Genomic DNA, 12,677 nt, shown 5'->3' with positions numbered 1-12,677 from the left:
TTTTTGACAAAACAATACATATTCAAGGTTAAAAGAAAAAAGAAAAAACAACCAGTACAGAGGGCTGGAATGTGGAAGTCAAACCTTCTAGATCTTCCATGCCCACTTCAGAAATGACCTTTCTGAACTTTTTTGATAAATCCTACCAGAAATTTCCTTTGCATATGCAATAGTATATATACATGTATCAGAAAAAATATGTATCTTTTTCCTTGCCCAAACTTCTCAAATGGACTCTTATTATTCATCTTTTAAAAATTAACAATAGATTGCTTATGCTAATTCTCTCTTAATTAAAAAGTTCAAGTCTCCCAGGCATATGATTGTAGGTGTACACACTGTGCTCAGTTATTTCAGAGGAGAACTGAGTCTCTGGTACAAGTCTGGTATCTCAGCCCCCAGAGGCTCCCAGATCCTGGAGTGTAAAACAAACCCTCTTTGCCAGCTGGAGAAGGTATACTCCAGACAGACGTTTTTTTAAATGGGTCGTTCTAACTCTGGAGATTTGTAAGCTCTCCAGGAAGCATATGGATGTTCCTCTGAAGTAGAGGCCAAAAATGCAGGGAGAATGTAAGAGAACAAAGGAGAACATAATGATAAGCAGACGATGGCCTGGGGACTTGCCAGGGCTTTTACTGGCGGGTGAGAGTGATGAGGACAGGTGGGTGAATGGGTGCCCAGGACAGAGTGCAGGTGCTGGTGTGTGTGTGCCAGGCCCTGGGCAGCGAGGGGTGGCGAAGGCAGAGCCCATGACCACAGGGTGCTCACAGGGGGCACCTCACATGCATGGCTGCCCATGTGGGAAACGCTGTGGTGGCTTTCCTGGGTGTCAGAACAGCCCTGAATCTGGGTGAGGGTGAGCTAGAGGGTGTTAGGGAAAGGCACTCCCTGCACCCCACTCCCCAGCCCTGCCCTCTGCTGGAGAAGGTCTGCAATGCCAGCATACATCTCCGGGGCCCTGGGTGTGGGAACCCGCAGCCTGCACAACTGGAAGCCCCTCTTCTGTCCCAGGGCCTCAAGATTTTAGTAGTTGCCTGAGATTTTCCCCTTCTTTACAGTGCCAAGGAACTAAAGCAACTGGTCACAGTGGCCAGAGTTAGACCAGATCTCATATAAATTTGAGGCTGTTCATATGTGTGCGTGCTAGTTTTTAAAAACATCCTTGGGACGCGCATAGTGGACGTCTTGATCGTGCTCTATCTTTTTGCTACCAGAAAAATGTGAGTTGAATACTTCCCAAGAAGCTGTATTCTTGGAAATACTGTATGGGGAATGCAGCAACAGGATGTCCTATGGGTGTTCCTCCCGGTGCATCACCCACCCTAATGCTGCTGGTGTCTCCTCTCCTGCTCTTGCCCACTACCTCTATACTGCCCCCAAACCCAGCTCCCCTTCTATAAGGTATGAAGAGCTTTGCCCGTTCCTACTGCTTGTCATTCCTGTGGAAGCCCGCACTGCCAATGACCCCTCTCCACCCCCATCCTTGCCCTGTCTCTCCAGGAACGCTCTTTTGAATTTAGACTCCCCTCGCTCTCCAGTCATGTCCTCTCTTCCTGCTCTGTCATTTGGTCCAAGCTTTCATTTAACACTGTCCCTTCTCACCTTGTCCCATCTCCCTGGCAACTGTGGGCAGGCCATCCATCACTCAGCTGCCCTGTCCCTAAGAAGCCCTACATTTGGGATCGTGAAACTTGGGGGTGCATGGCCTGGAATTGAGGGGCCCCCCTGGCCAGCTTTGGGGTACAGTCTTCAGGGGGCAGGGAGGAGGTGGGCAGTATCTCCTGTTGATGGTTAGGAGTGGGGGCTGGAATCAGGTTGGCTGGGGATCAAGTCCAGCTCCAGCCTCCTCTAGCTTGGAGGATTCAGCTTGGGCAAGACACTTCCCTAAGACTCAGTTTCCCCTTCTGCACATTGGGCATCATACTAGCTCTTCTCTCACAGCATCATCAGAATTAAGTGAGAGAATGTCCATGAACATTTGGCACAGGACTCTGCATGGAAAAAACACTCTTCAAATGTCAGCCACTATGAGGATGTAGACGAGGATCAGCATGCGCTTCACACAGCCTCATCCTATCATTTGTACTCAGGGATGGCATGGGATAGCGCAGAGGTTGAGGGCAGGGGCTCTGCAGCCAGACATCCTGATCATGGCCCAGCTTTACCAGTGGGCGAAACTTGGTCAAGTCACCTGACTGCTCTGTGCCTCATTTTCCTCATCTGTAAAGATTATAGTGGTAGACATAGCACAGAGGTGGGAGGAGTATATGAGGTTATATTGGTAAAGTGCACAAAACAGCTCCTGGCCCAGGGTGAGTACTTGGCCACTGCTGCTGTCATCATTAAGTGAGAAGGAGCTTTGTGATGTGACAGAAGGAGCAAGGATGACAACAAGCATCTGTGCTCTCGGAAGCCGGCCATCTCACTAACCTGTAAAGTGCTCTTGGCAGCAGTCGCTCATGTCACTACCTTGGAGGGCTGTTTGGGGACCAAAGGAGAGTGTCCCACACACCCCGTCCTCTCCCAGCCCCCAGAGAGGCGGCCCTCACCCCGGCTGAGCACCAAGCCGCAGCCTCACTTTCTGCTCTTCACTCTCCAGACATTTAATGAGTTTGAGATCGAGCAGCACCAAGAATGTGCCTACGACCACCTGGAGCTGTATGACGGGCCCGACAGCCTGGCCCCCATCCTTGGCCGTTTCTGTGGCAGCAAGAAACCAGACCCCGTGGTGGCTTCAGGCAGCAGCCTGTTTCTCAGGTTTTATTCAGATGCCTCTGTACAGAGGAAAGGCTTCCAGGCGGTGCACAGCACAGGTACGGAGCGGGGATGCCCAGCAGCCCGCTGACGCCCACGTGGGCTAGAGATAGACGGGGGTGGAGGCAGGAAAAGAACTGCCTTTCCTGCTGACACTGGGGGGTGGCAGGTGTGCGATCAAACATCTCTTTACAAATGAAACGTGAGCAACCATAGGGGGAACGGTTGTTTTCTTTTAATGTCAACATTTTAATCGACAGCATTTAAAGTGGGCGGCCCCTTTTGTGGGTGCCACGTTTCTTTCCTCCTGCCCGCCCTCCCTCCCACCCTCTTTCCGAAACTTATTTGTCATCTGGCTGGTCCGTGAAATCTGAAAGTCTGGGAGCTGAGGCGTGTGGAGCAGCCCTTGTCGCCCCCTATGGGCCAGTTTGGAAAATGGACAATGTTTCTATGACCTGTTATTTTTCCCCACTTAAAATGTAAATAGCTTTATTTGGTCCTTTGGAGGAAAATGTATAGGCTTATAACTAACACACCACTTTGTTAATAGGAGAATATCAGTAAGAAAACTGGCCCTGCTCTTTAGCCATTAAAATATTACTCACGGAAGCAACTCTGCCTCTCTGATCATGGTGTTAGGTTGTGGCCCTTTGGCAAAGCAGTGGCTTTCCGTGGCCCACTCGGAGTCTGAGATCATGATCATGGGAGCCTGTGAGCTTTTCTGATCCCTTTAACAGCCCCCCTACCCCACCCGGTTTATGTTCAGAGCCAAAAAATAGGAATCACATAAAACAAAATGGCATCCAGCACCCTTAGGTAGTTTAGCTCCCAAACCTAGAAGACACCTCAGTGCCTGCAGGACCCTCTCAAGCTCCTGGAGAAGTTCTAGCTTCCCCTAGGGAAGGTTCAAGCCATTGACCAGTGACTCTCCCTCTTGTTGCTACAGACAAAGTTGGTCAGGGTCCCAGCAGGAAATGAAGGTACACTCAGATAGAGTATTTGAGGAGAATTTCAAAAGTGACAGTTTACAAAGGGACATACAGGGTGTGGGGAATACCATACCATATGGGGCAGGCCTGGACTAGGAACTGCAGCAAGTGCTACCCTCAGGCCTGGATGCCAGAGCAAGGAGCTGGTCGGCAAAGCCTTGCAGGCAGAGGCCTCCTGCCCACCATTAGAGCTGCGACCACCAACACAACCTGCGGTGACCAGGCAGGGAGGGAGCTTGGAACTAACTACCCCAACCGGTCTCCTCCCTCTTGGATCTGCTGGTGTTTCCCATGGCTGAACCCAACCCAGAAAGCAGAGGGCCAGGGGTCTTGCCCATGTGCAGCTAGAGGTCAGCCCCCCGGGGCCCCAAAGCAGGTGGGGAAGAATGGAGAGGGGATCTGACAAGGTGAATAGAAAGCATCCTGCCCTGCCCTGTACCCGTTTCATTACCACCCACGTCAAGTCTCAGGGACTTGAAATTCCCCAAAGACAGCTCAGACCCGGAAGAAATTCTAAGCAAGAGCACATGGGGGTAAAAAGCTGGCAGTGGAGCAGGACTGGGGCCAGCTGGGCCTGAGAGTGTTAGTGGACAACACAGAAGCCACAGCCTGGGGAGCTCAGCCCCTGGGGGGCGTGGAGCACACTGAGGACAGGCAGTGGTGGAAATCCCTCAGGATTTTTGGCACTTTCTTATCTCTGATCACTCTCCTTTATCTATTTCTATAATGTGGTCTCTAGTTGCCTAGACAAGATAGTGTGGGACTCAGGCCAACCGGAATTACAGTCTTAGTCCCAAACTCAGAAGTCAGCGCTCCAGTATCCGAGCCCCAAGTATGAGGCTCGGCTCACTTGCGACACCCCCAGGAGCCTCAAAGTCAGCCTTGTCAGATGTAGGAGCGAGTGGGTCTGTAACCTGGTTTCCGGGTTTGCGGGTGTACCCGCAGCGCTGATGGGCTTTTGGTGCCCTCTGCTGGCAACAGTCCCAAATTACAGTGAGTACGAAGGGCTCGCGGGAGCCCGTCTCTGGTGCTTCCAGCGCTTCCAGGGAATTAAGCGGCAAAGCTCCAGCCCGCCAGCTTCCCTCCTAGCCTGCTCAGGTACTCCCCAGAGGCCTTGCGTGACCCAATCCAGGAACACAGAACCTTGGCTGGCAAGCCCTGAAACTCAGACCTACCGGCCTCTGTTTACTCCTCTGTAAAATGGGATGATGCAACCTGCCAGACTCTCCTGCGGGCGCGCCGGGCTCGCGGCGGAAGGTGGCCGGCAGGAGCGCGTGCAGACAGGAGGCCCGGGCAGGGAGGCGGGGGCGGGGGCGGGGGCGGCGCACGGGTCTGCGCGCCCGGGGACACGCGGCGCTCTCTCCGCTGCAGAGTGCGGGGGCCGGCTGAAGGCCGAGGTGCAGACCAAAGAGCTGTACTCGCACGCCCAGTTTGGAGACAACAACTACCCGAGCCAGGCCCGCTGTGCCTGGGTGATCGTGGCGGAGGACGGCTACGGCGTGGAGCTGATATTCCGCATCTTCGAGGTGGAGGAGGAGGCGGACTGCGGCTACGACTACATGGAGGCGTACGACGGCTATGACAGCACAGCGCCCAGGCTCGGCCGCTTCTGCGGCTCCGGGGTGAGGGGGGCGCGGGGGCGCGGGGGCGCGGGGGGCGCGGGGCGGAGCGTGAGCTGCAGAGCGTGACACACCTGGGCAGGTGTGCGGTCCAGCTGCCCCTGCCACTGGTTCGCAGCGGCCGGGGGCGTCCTCAGCTGCTGGAGCTCTGCTGAGGAGGTGGGGAGGTGGCCTGGGACCAGATCCGGAGGGCTCCCTACTGATGTGGGCTGTGTAAGAGGCTTTCCCTGAGGATTTTCCTATTTTTGCAAAGGACTCCCTGCCCGCCACCTCCAAGGTCATTTTTATTTGGTTTGAGGCTTGAAAAGTTGTTTTAAATCATGCTTTTGTCTATCCCATATATTCACAGTTCTCTCCCCAGGCAACTCCAATTACTTACAGAAATTACAAATCTTACTGTAAACACAGAGTTATGCTCCAGGTTTTTGTCCTTTTTTCTCATTCTCTCCTCTCTCCTCAGTCACCTACCCCGGATAGGAGAGGCCTGTTTTGTTCACTATTTCCACAACACCTGACCTAGAACCTGGCACACAGCTGGCACCCAGTGCAAGTGTGTAGGCTCCTGGTCACACTCTCTGGCTGCACCATGCTGGGCATTGCTCCCACTGGGCCCCTGTCCTCTCCTGTTTCTGCCTCTGGGACTGATGGCACAAGCTTCTTTGCTGTTGGATGAATTCACATAAGCTCATTTTGCAGTCACTAGTGCTCCTCGTGATGATCAGAACCTCAAAATGCATTTATATAGGCCTCTGAATGACTTCCCATCATCTTTACTCACTCTCCCGAAGAAGAAAGGATGACAAAGTGTGACGTAACCAATACCACGCCTTTGATAAAATCTTTTGGACGGTGGGGCCCATGTGCAGAGGAAAACCTTGGAAAGTCCAGGGCAGTGGGGTGTGTGGGAAGCCCGGTTAGGTCCCCCTGAGCCCTGGAAGACAGCAGCCTCAGAACCTGGCTCCCCTTCATTAACCCCTTGGCAAAAACTTTGTGATAAACATAGAGGCTCTGCACCGTGTTTTGCCCCTGGACAGGACATAGGCCGAAAGCATGGGCTTCGGTGTTTGGTCCACTGGGAGATATATCCCGAGGGTGACCCTGGAGCTAGGTAATGGGCGACACAGACTTTACAGCCAGAAGGACCTGCCTAATTGTGTCAATTTGAGTGTCAGTTTCCTTAAGTATAAAATGGAGATAGCATCCACCTTATAAAGCTCGCATGAGGTAAGATCTGAAAGTGCTCAGAGCAGTGCTAGTCCACCTGCAGAACCAATGGATTCTATATGAGCTGTGCATCTAGAATTGTCTCTGAAAAAGTAGGGCCGGGGAGCTCTCTGGAGCAGAACTGGCAATGTTTTCCTGTGAAAAGGAGCTTGCGTTGATGCTCTTCGGTCTCTGGTGCCAGGGACGCCTCATGGCCACGCCGGCCTGCTTCCTGCTTGCGTTCTCATGTAACTTTTGTCTCATCCTCTGTATTTAAAACTCCAACCACAGCCAACTGACCTAATGTCCCCCTGGTTTTCTTTTGCCCTTTCCTCAGCCACTGGAAGAGATCTACTCTGCAGGAGATTCTCTAATGATTCAATTCCACACGGATGACACCATCAACAAGAAAGGCTTTCACGCCCGATACACCAGCACCAAGTTCCAGGACGCCCTGCACATGAAGAAGTAACATCGATGTTCGTGAAAGACTGGAACTGAGAATGTTTGTTTGTTTGTTTGTTTATGACAATAGCACCTTGTGAATCTGCCTAAGCCAGTGTAGAGTATTTTTCTCAAACACAAACTCAAAATCTGGTCTTGAAGGAACTCGTATCTGATGTGAAGTTTGGCCACCCCGGAGGTGGAAAGATGTTTCTTTGATTCTGGCTACAATGTTATCAGCCACGGACTTTTACAGAAGATTAAAGTTTTGAAGTCACTTAACCACTAATGCTATGCCTGGTCATCCTCATTCTCCTTGTCCCTTGCTCCTATGGGGCAAAAGGCCAGTCCTTGGGTTGGCCATTCCTCTATTTCGGGATGTGCTTCTGTAGGTGCCAGGCAACGTGATGGTGTCCCAGAGACTTGGGCTGTCTTCTGTCTACATTGAGTGGTGAGGATAGAAGCTTGGCCGTGGCTGATTTGTTACTCACAGCTGTGGCTGGAGACTTTTGCTTTCTGTGTGCCAGGGACATGTCAATCAGGAAACCTGAGAATATGGATGTCAGAACTGAAAAAGGACTCGCAGGAAGCAGTGCACAGAGAGAGAGCTGGAGCCTCAGCATCATCATTATCACCAGGCTAGTAGACATCAAGCCCTCTCTCTGTGTCATTGGCTCTCCTTGCCATGTTGGGCTTCCCCCATACCTCATTGCATTAGGAGGCGGAGACATCCATTATGAATTCCAGCAACACATTTGCTCATGAGAGTCCCCAGTTTGCCGAGAAGAAAACATCCTGGCTCCTCCTCATACTCCTTTCCTGGCTGATTTTAGAAGACTCCACCTATGCGTGGGATTCCTTGGGCTTAGGAAACCATTTTGTCCTCCAGGTTTAGAGGCACTTGCTGTGGTTGACCTTGACTTCTTGACAACTGATTCAAACTGCATTTGCAAGATGTGCAAAGACAGCCTATGAAGGACCAGTTCGGGTCCCTCACGGGGTGAACATTGTTGAAAACTGGTTAATTATACGTCATGTAAGAATCATCATCTGTGGGATAAGTCAACCTGTGACTAACTTCCTGTCACCGATCAGGTCAAAGAGTGCATTGGTAACTTCGTTCAGGCTAATTAGTATTCAATCACCAACTTGCAATCAGAATTTACCACACTTGGCACTTGTTCTAGAGAAGTGTAGAGGATGTTGTTTACATAATTTTAGAATCTCCAGGTGTACTTTAAACAGTGAGGTAGTTTTGAATGGCATTTCATTAAGGCATCTATGGGCATTATGAGCTAAAAGCTGTTGTATGTTAGCTTTAAAAGAGTATTTATGTTGGAATAATTTTTAAATAATGTTTACATAACTGTAAGTCCTGTTTGGTTGGTATTGAGTACAGGACAGCACACGAGAGTGTTTTCCGTGAGACCCAAGATAGCTCCCAAGCACCAGAACTCCTTTGGGATAAAAGCAACATCATTTTAAACAAAGTATTTGTAAAAGCTTAAAAGTTATATTTTTTAAAGATCAGAATATGCCCTCAAAGGACTATGTCTAATTAAAATGATTGCTGGGAGTAAAACAAAGGATAATACAAAGAAAGGTAGAAGAAATGCATGGAAATATTTTTTTCCTTAAAACAAAAAAAAATTCAAAGTATTATTGTTAATAATAATATATGTCTGTATATATGTACGTATGTAAAGGATCAGCTGTCAGAGCCTTAATCAATGCAGTGTGACAAATGCCAACCCACTGACCGTAGCTTTATTGAGCAGGCCCTCCTGGACCAGCCCTGCATTTTACATGTCTCCTTTGCCAAGTCCTCTCTTGGCCCTGGATGGAGATTTGGCTTGCATTCTCATATCGTGACACATCCCAGTCCCTGCCCCAGGGGCGTTTAGACTCAGCTACTGGAGCACCTTGTCTGTGGTTCACCCGGCCTGCTAAGGTGAATCCCATCTCTTAGATTTTTGTATTTTCTCAGGTTTTACTTTGTTTAATCATATCTGTCAATGTTGAAACTGAAACCAGAATACATGAGGTGGCTATGAGACGAAAATTCTGTAGTTTCGACCTTTTAAAAGCCTGAATAAAATCAACAAATTCCATGGAAATGCGGGAGAGAGTCAGAAACAGAGTTGGCTCTGCCTCAACACTGGCCACCCTCATGAAACAATGGCACTTATTTTTTATCTCTTTTGTATGATTATTCTCAAAAACACACAGCTTGGCCAACTTGAAACAATGGGACGCCTTTGAAAACCTGTATTTAGGCCTGGTGTGAGTGACGCACTCCAGACAAGACAAGCCCTGATTCAGCTGGGTCTGGCCAGACCGCTCCGCTGGAAGCTCACTCGAGGGGGGGATCGATGCTCTGGCTTCGGAAGAGATGGTCCACTCGGAGGGAAGACCCAGGCCCCCTGCCGAAGCTCCTCCCAGGGGCGACCTCGCTCTAGCCTGCTCTGTCCGTTCATTGGCTGCTGGGCTTTGGAGGTGTCACAGAGCTCCAAGACCCGTTAGGTTCACAGAATTACCTTGATTACCTGATGAAATATTTGGAGTCTGGGTCATCGGCCTGGTCCCATTCTCATGTGATTGGGTCTGTCAGAAGCTAGAGCCTGAATCCCAGGGCAGGGTGAGGGTCTGGAAGTAACTTAAACCTGTTTAGCTCCGCCTGTTTCAGTCGTTTGTAAATCCCTATTAACTAGCGAATTCATGCCGGGATTTGCTGTCGATATGGTCCATTGGGATGAGTCTCAAATAATTCGTGGTGCTGTTGTTCAGTTTGCGAACAAATGTTCCCTTGGCTTCAGCTCCCTTGTTTTTCAAGTTTCCTTGGTAGACCGAACTTCTGAAAAATAATCCCCAATGCCTAAAAGGTTTCTTTTTAAAAAAGAAAAACTGTTTCGAGTGCTATCAACAAATATATTGTACTTTTTATTTTGTGTAATTTTACATTTCATGAAATGTTAGTTTCCAAGAGAAAGTGGAGAGGGGCTAACATGTCTGTCTAGAAAGAATTGTTTCATTAAAGAATGTGGATTTCTGGATGTGTCCTGGGTTTGTGTTACTAGTTCAGATGAGAGTGGTCCTCTTGGTGATGATTTTGATAATTTCTGATGAGCTAATGCCACAAGACTTGAGGACACAGAAAGGGGGATCTTCTCAGTGGCTTTCTATTCTCTGGTGAGAACCTGGTCCAGAACAGAGCTCCCTATGGGACCCAGAAGGTCAGGAGCAAAGCTAAAGATGACTTCAAAGCTGTCCCTTTTCTTGAATCCAAACAGGCTGGAAATCCGAGCACATACTTGTTGTGGAACTGGTTGCCGTGGTGACAGTGCTAGTGTGGTGGACACCACTCGTTTGTCCCTCAGTACCTCTCTGTATTCGTTTCCACCTGTTTGTGTGCTGAGGACCTCAGCTGGATCTAAAACTGATGATCACAGCTCCTCTAAGGTGGCCCTCTTTCTCTGGGCACTGCCAGCCACTCCTGCTCCCCCCTTCAGGCCTAGGGGTGGTAATGACACTCAGCTGGTGTAATCCTGGGGCACTAAGTTATCCCCCAAGGAGGACTGTTATAAATAGTCCTTAGAATAAGCCCTCTTCAAATATAGCAAATTGAGTATCTCACTTATTTCCTGTGATACAGGGTCATTTCTAACCCAAGGACAGAGAGGTCCCATCTAATCAAGGACAGTTAGGGAGACTTTGGGGGATGTTTAGAATTTTGTGGTTATCTCAGGGAAGGGTAGTAAGGAATCATGTTTTTTGTTTTAAGCACTCAGTTCAGGCTCAATGCAAAGTGCTCTAAATGCAGAACTGTTTATGCAACTGTGTTGTGCTGCATGGGGAGTGTCAAGGTTTTAGGACTTTTCTTTTTGTCTTTACCAGTACCATTGGACCCCAATGGGACAAGGGTATGAATGCTTGATGGGTCAGTCAGGGTAAAGGGGTTTATGCTGCATCAAAAAACAACCCTCACATATACAAAATTACATAGGAAAGGCTTATTTCTTGTTCATACTACATGTTTATTTCTGGTGTCGGCGAGCTCTTCCACATTAGCTATGGCCAGGACTAGGATGAAGGAGCAGCTCCTACCTGGAGCGTTGCTGATTTCTATGGCAGAGTGAAAGAATGACAAATCACACACTGTCTCTTACAACTGCCTGAGAGTGCTATATGACTTCTACTCCCATGTCGTTGGCCAAAGGAACTTGTATGGCTACTCTTAACTTCAGATTAAGAATGAGATGAACTAGAAATATCTGGTAGACCCCACTAATGGCTCTCACATGTGACATTCATGGATAGGGAAATGACCAGAATCTTTCTGTTTGTTTTAACATTTTACTTCATCACTATTTCCCTACTGGCATTTTAGGTACAGATTTAAAAAACAAAAACAAGAATAAGGCCATTTATCATTTAGAATGGTCCAGGTTTTTAAACTGACCAGTTATTGCCTGGCAAACCATAAGTGTGGCAATTTAAATGGTGGTAAGATACAAATGACGAGAGAATCTCAGAGTTGGTGCCCTCCATCTCTTCACCCACTAAAGGGCATTCCTCCTATAGTTTCTAAGAAGATAATTCCCAGAGGAAGAGGGACCACTTATTTCACCCTTTCCCTCTTCTTTGAGTGATGGTGCCATGTTCCATTTGCAGAACACCTATGCTCCAATCGTGGTCACCAGGGCCACATGACCCGAGCCAGACTGATTAGCTCCTCTTCCTGGAATTGAAGTCTTGATCAAGGGGCAAAAGGGCTGAGATTTTCCCCAGGGAGGATATCCTGAGAAGATGGTGGAAGAGTCTCTGCCACTGAAGCCTCAGGAGCAACCTCGTCCTGCCTTCCCAGAACTTAGTTTCCTAGCCCTCTCTTCTTTCTGTGAGATCTCCTATACAAAGCCAACCGAGTCTCTCTCCTCCTCCTTAAATTAATCACAGTCCATTTTCACGCCTGTGACCAGAGAACCACAATGGGCCCAGACACTTGGCCAGTGCACCACTGACTAGAGGTCTTAGCCATTCTCCTAAAGGAATACCCTGTCAGTTGGAGGGAGGGGTGGTGGTCACTGGATGTATAGCAAACAGAGTCAAAAAGGACCTCACCGGCCTTACCCATCATAGACAGCCTTATCCAGAGGGAGCGGGGGCCATGAACTAGAGTCCCTTGGTCCAGCTCTCTGCTCCAGGTATGAGTCTGTGCCCACCAAGCAAAGTTAGAGGCACAAGTTGTACCACTTGTACTGATTTCACTAGTCTAGTCACTGTAAACCTGATCAACCCCATTTGATAGAGACTGAGGCCAGAAGACGTTACTTTACTTGCCTAAGACCACTCAGCTTCCATGATTGCAGCTAAGGCGTTACACACAGGCCTGTCCGAACTTAGCTGTGTCTGTGACGTCCAGACACTAGGACATCAGTGTAGGCATCGGCATCGCTGTGGAGTTTTGGGAACTGGAAGCCCCTTGAAGCACAGGCCGTATAGGTCTCGCTCAAGACAGTACCCTAGTACCTGGATCCCTAGGCCCCAAATCCATTTTTCCAGTGTCACCTGCCCAAACACACGGTGCCACCGTGCCCTCTGTGAGCAAGCCCCAAACCCAGGAGTCAGCTTCCCTGTGCACGTTTTACTCCACTGTCAAAACTCACTGCCT

The 12,677-nt window shown here is 49.3% G+C and overlaps 1 protein-coding gene across 1 annotated transcript in view; it reads left to right on the top strand.

Annotated features, from left to right (window-relative positions):
- Window positions 1-7,057, top strand: part of TLL2 (tolloid like 2) — a 116,913-nt gene extending 109,856 nt beyond the window's left edge. Inside the window, 3 exon segments of the mRNA XM_055300211.1 lie at window positions 2,600-2,813; window positions 5,115-5,365; window positions 6,903-7,057. Of these exon segments, the coding sequence (XP_055156186.1) occupies window positions 2,600-2,813; window positions 5,115-5,365; window positions 6,903-7,037 (600 nt within the window). The 3' untranslated portion in view covers window positions 7,038-7,057.
- The last annotated feature ends 5,620 nt before the right edge of the window (window positions 7,058-12,677 follow it).

This window comes from Nyctereutes procyonoides, unplaced genomic scaffold, assembly GCF_905146905.1.
Source record: "Nyctereutes procyonoides isolate TBG_1078 unplaced genomic scaffold, NYPRO_anot_genome, whole genome shotgun sequence".
Taxonomy (NCBI): domain Eukaryota; kingdom Metazoa; phylum Chordata; class Mammalia; order Carnivora; family Canidae; genus Nyctereutes; species Nyctereutes procyonoides.
This window is presented reverse-complemented; position numbering and strand designations above follow the sequence as displayed.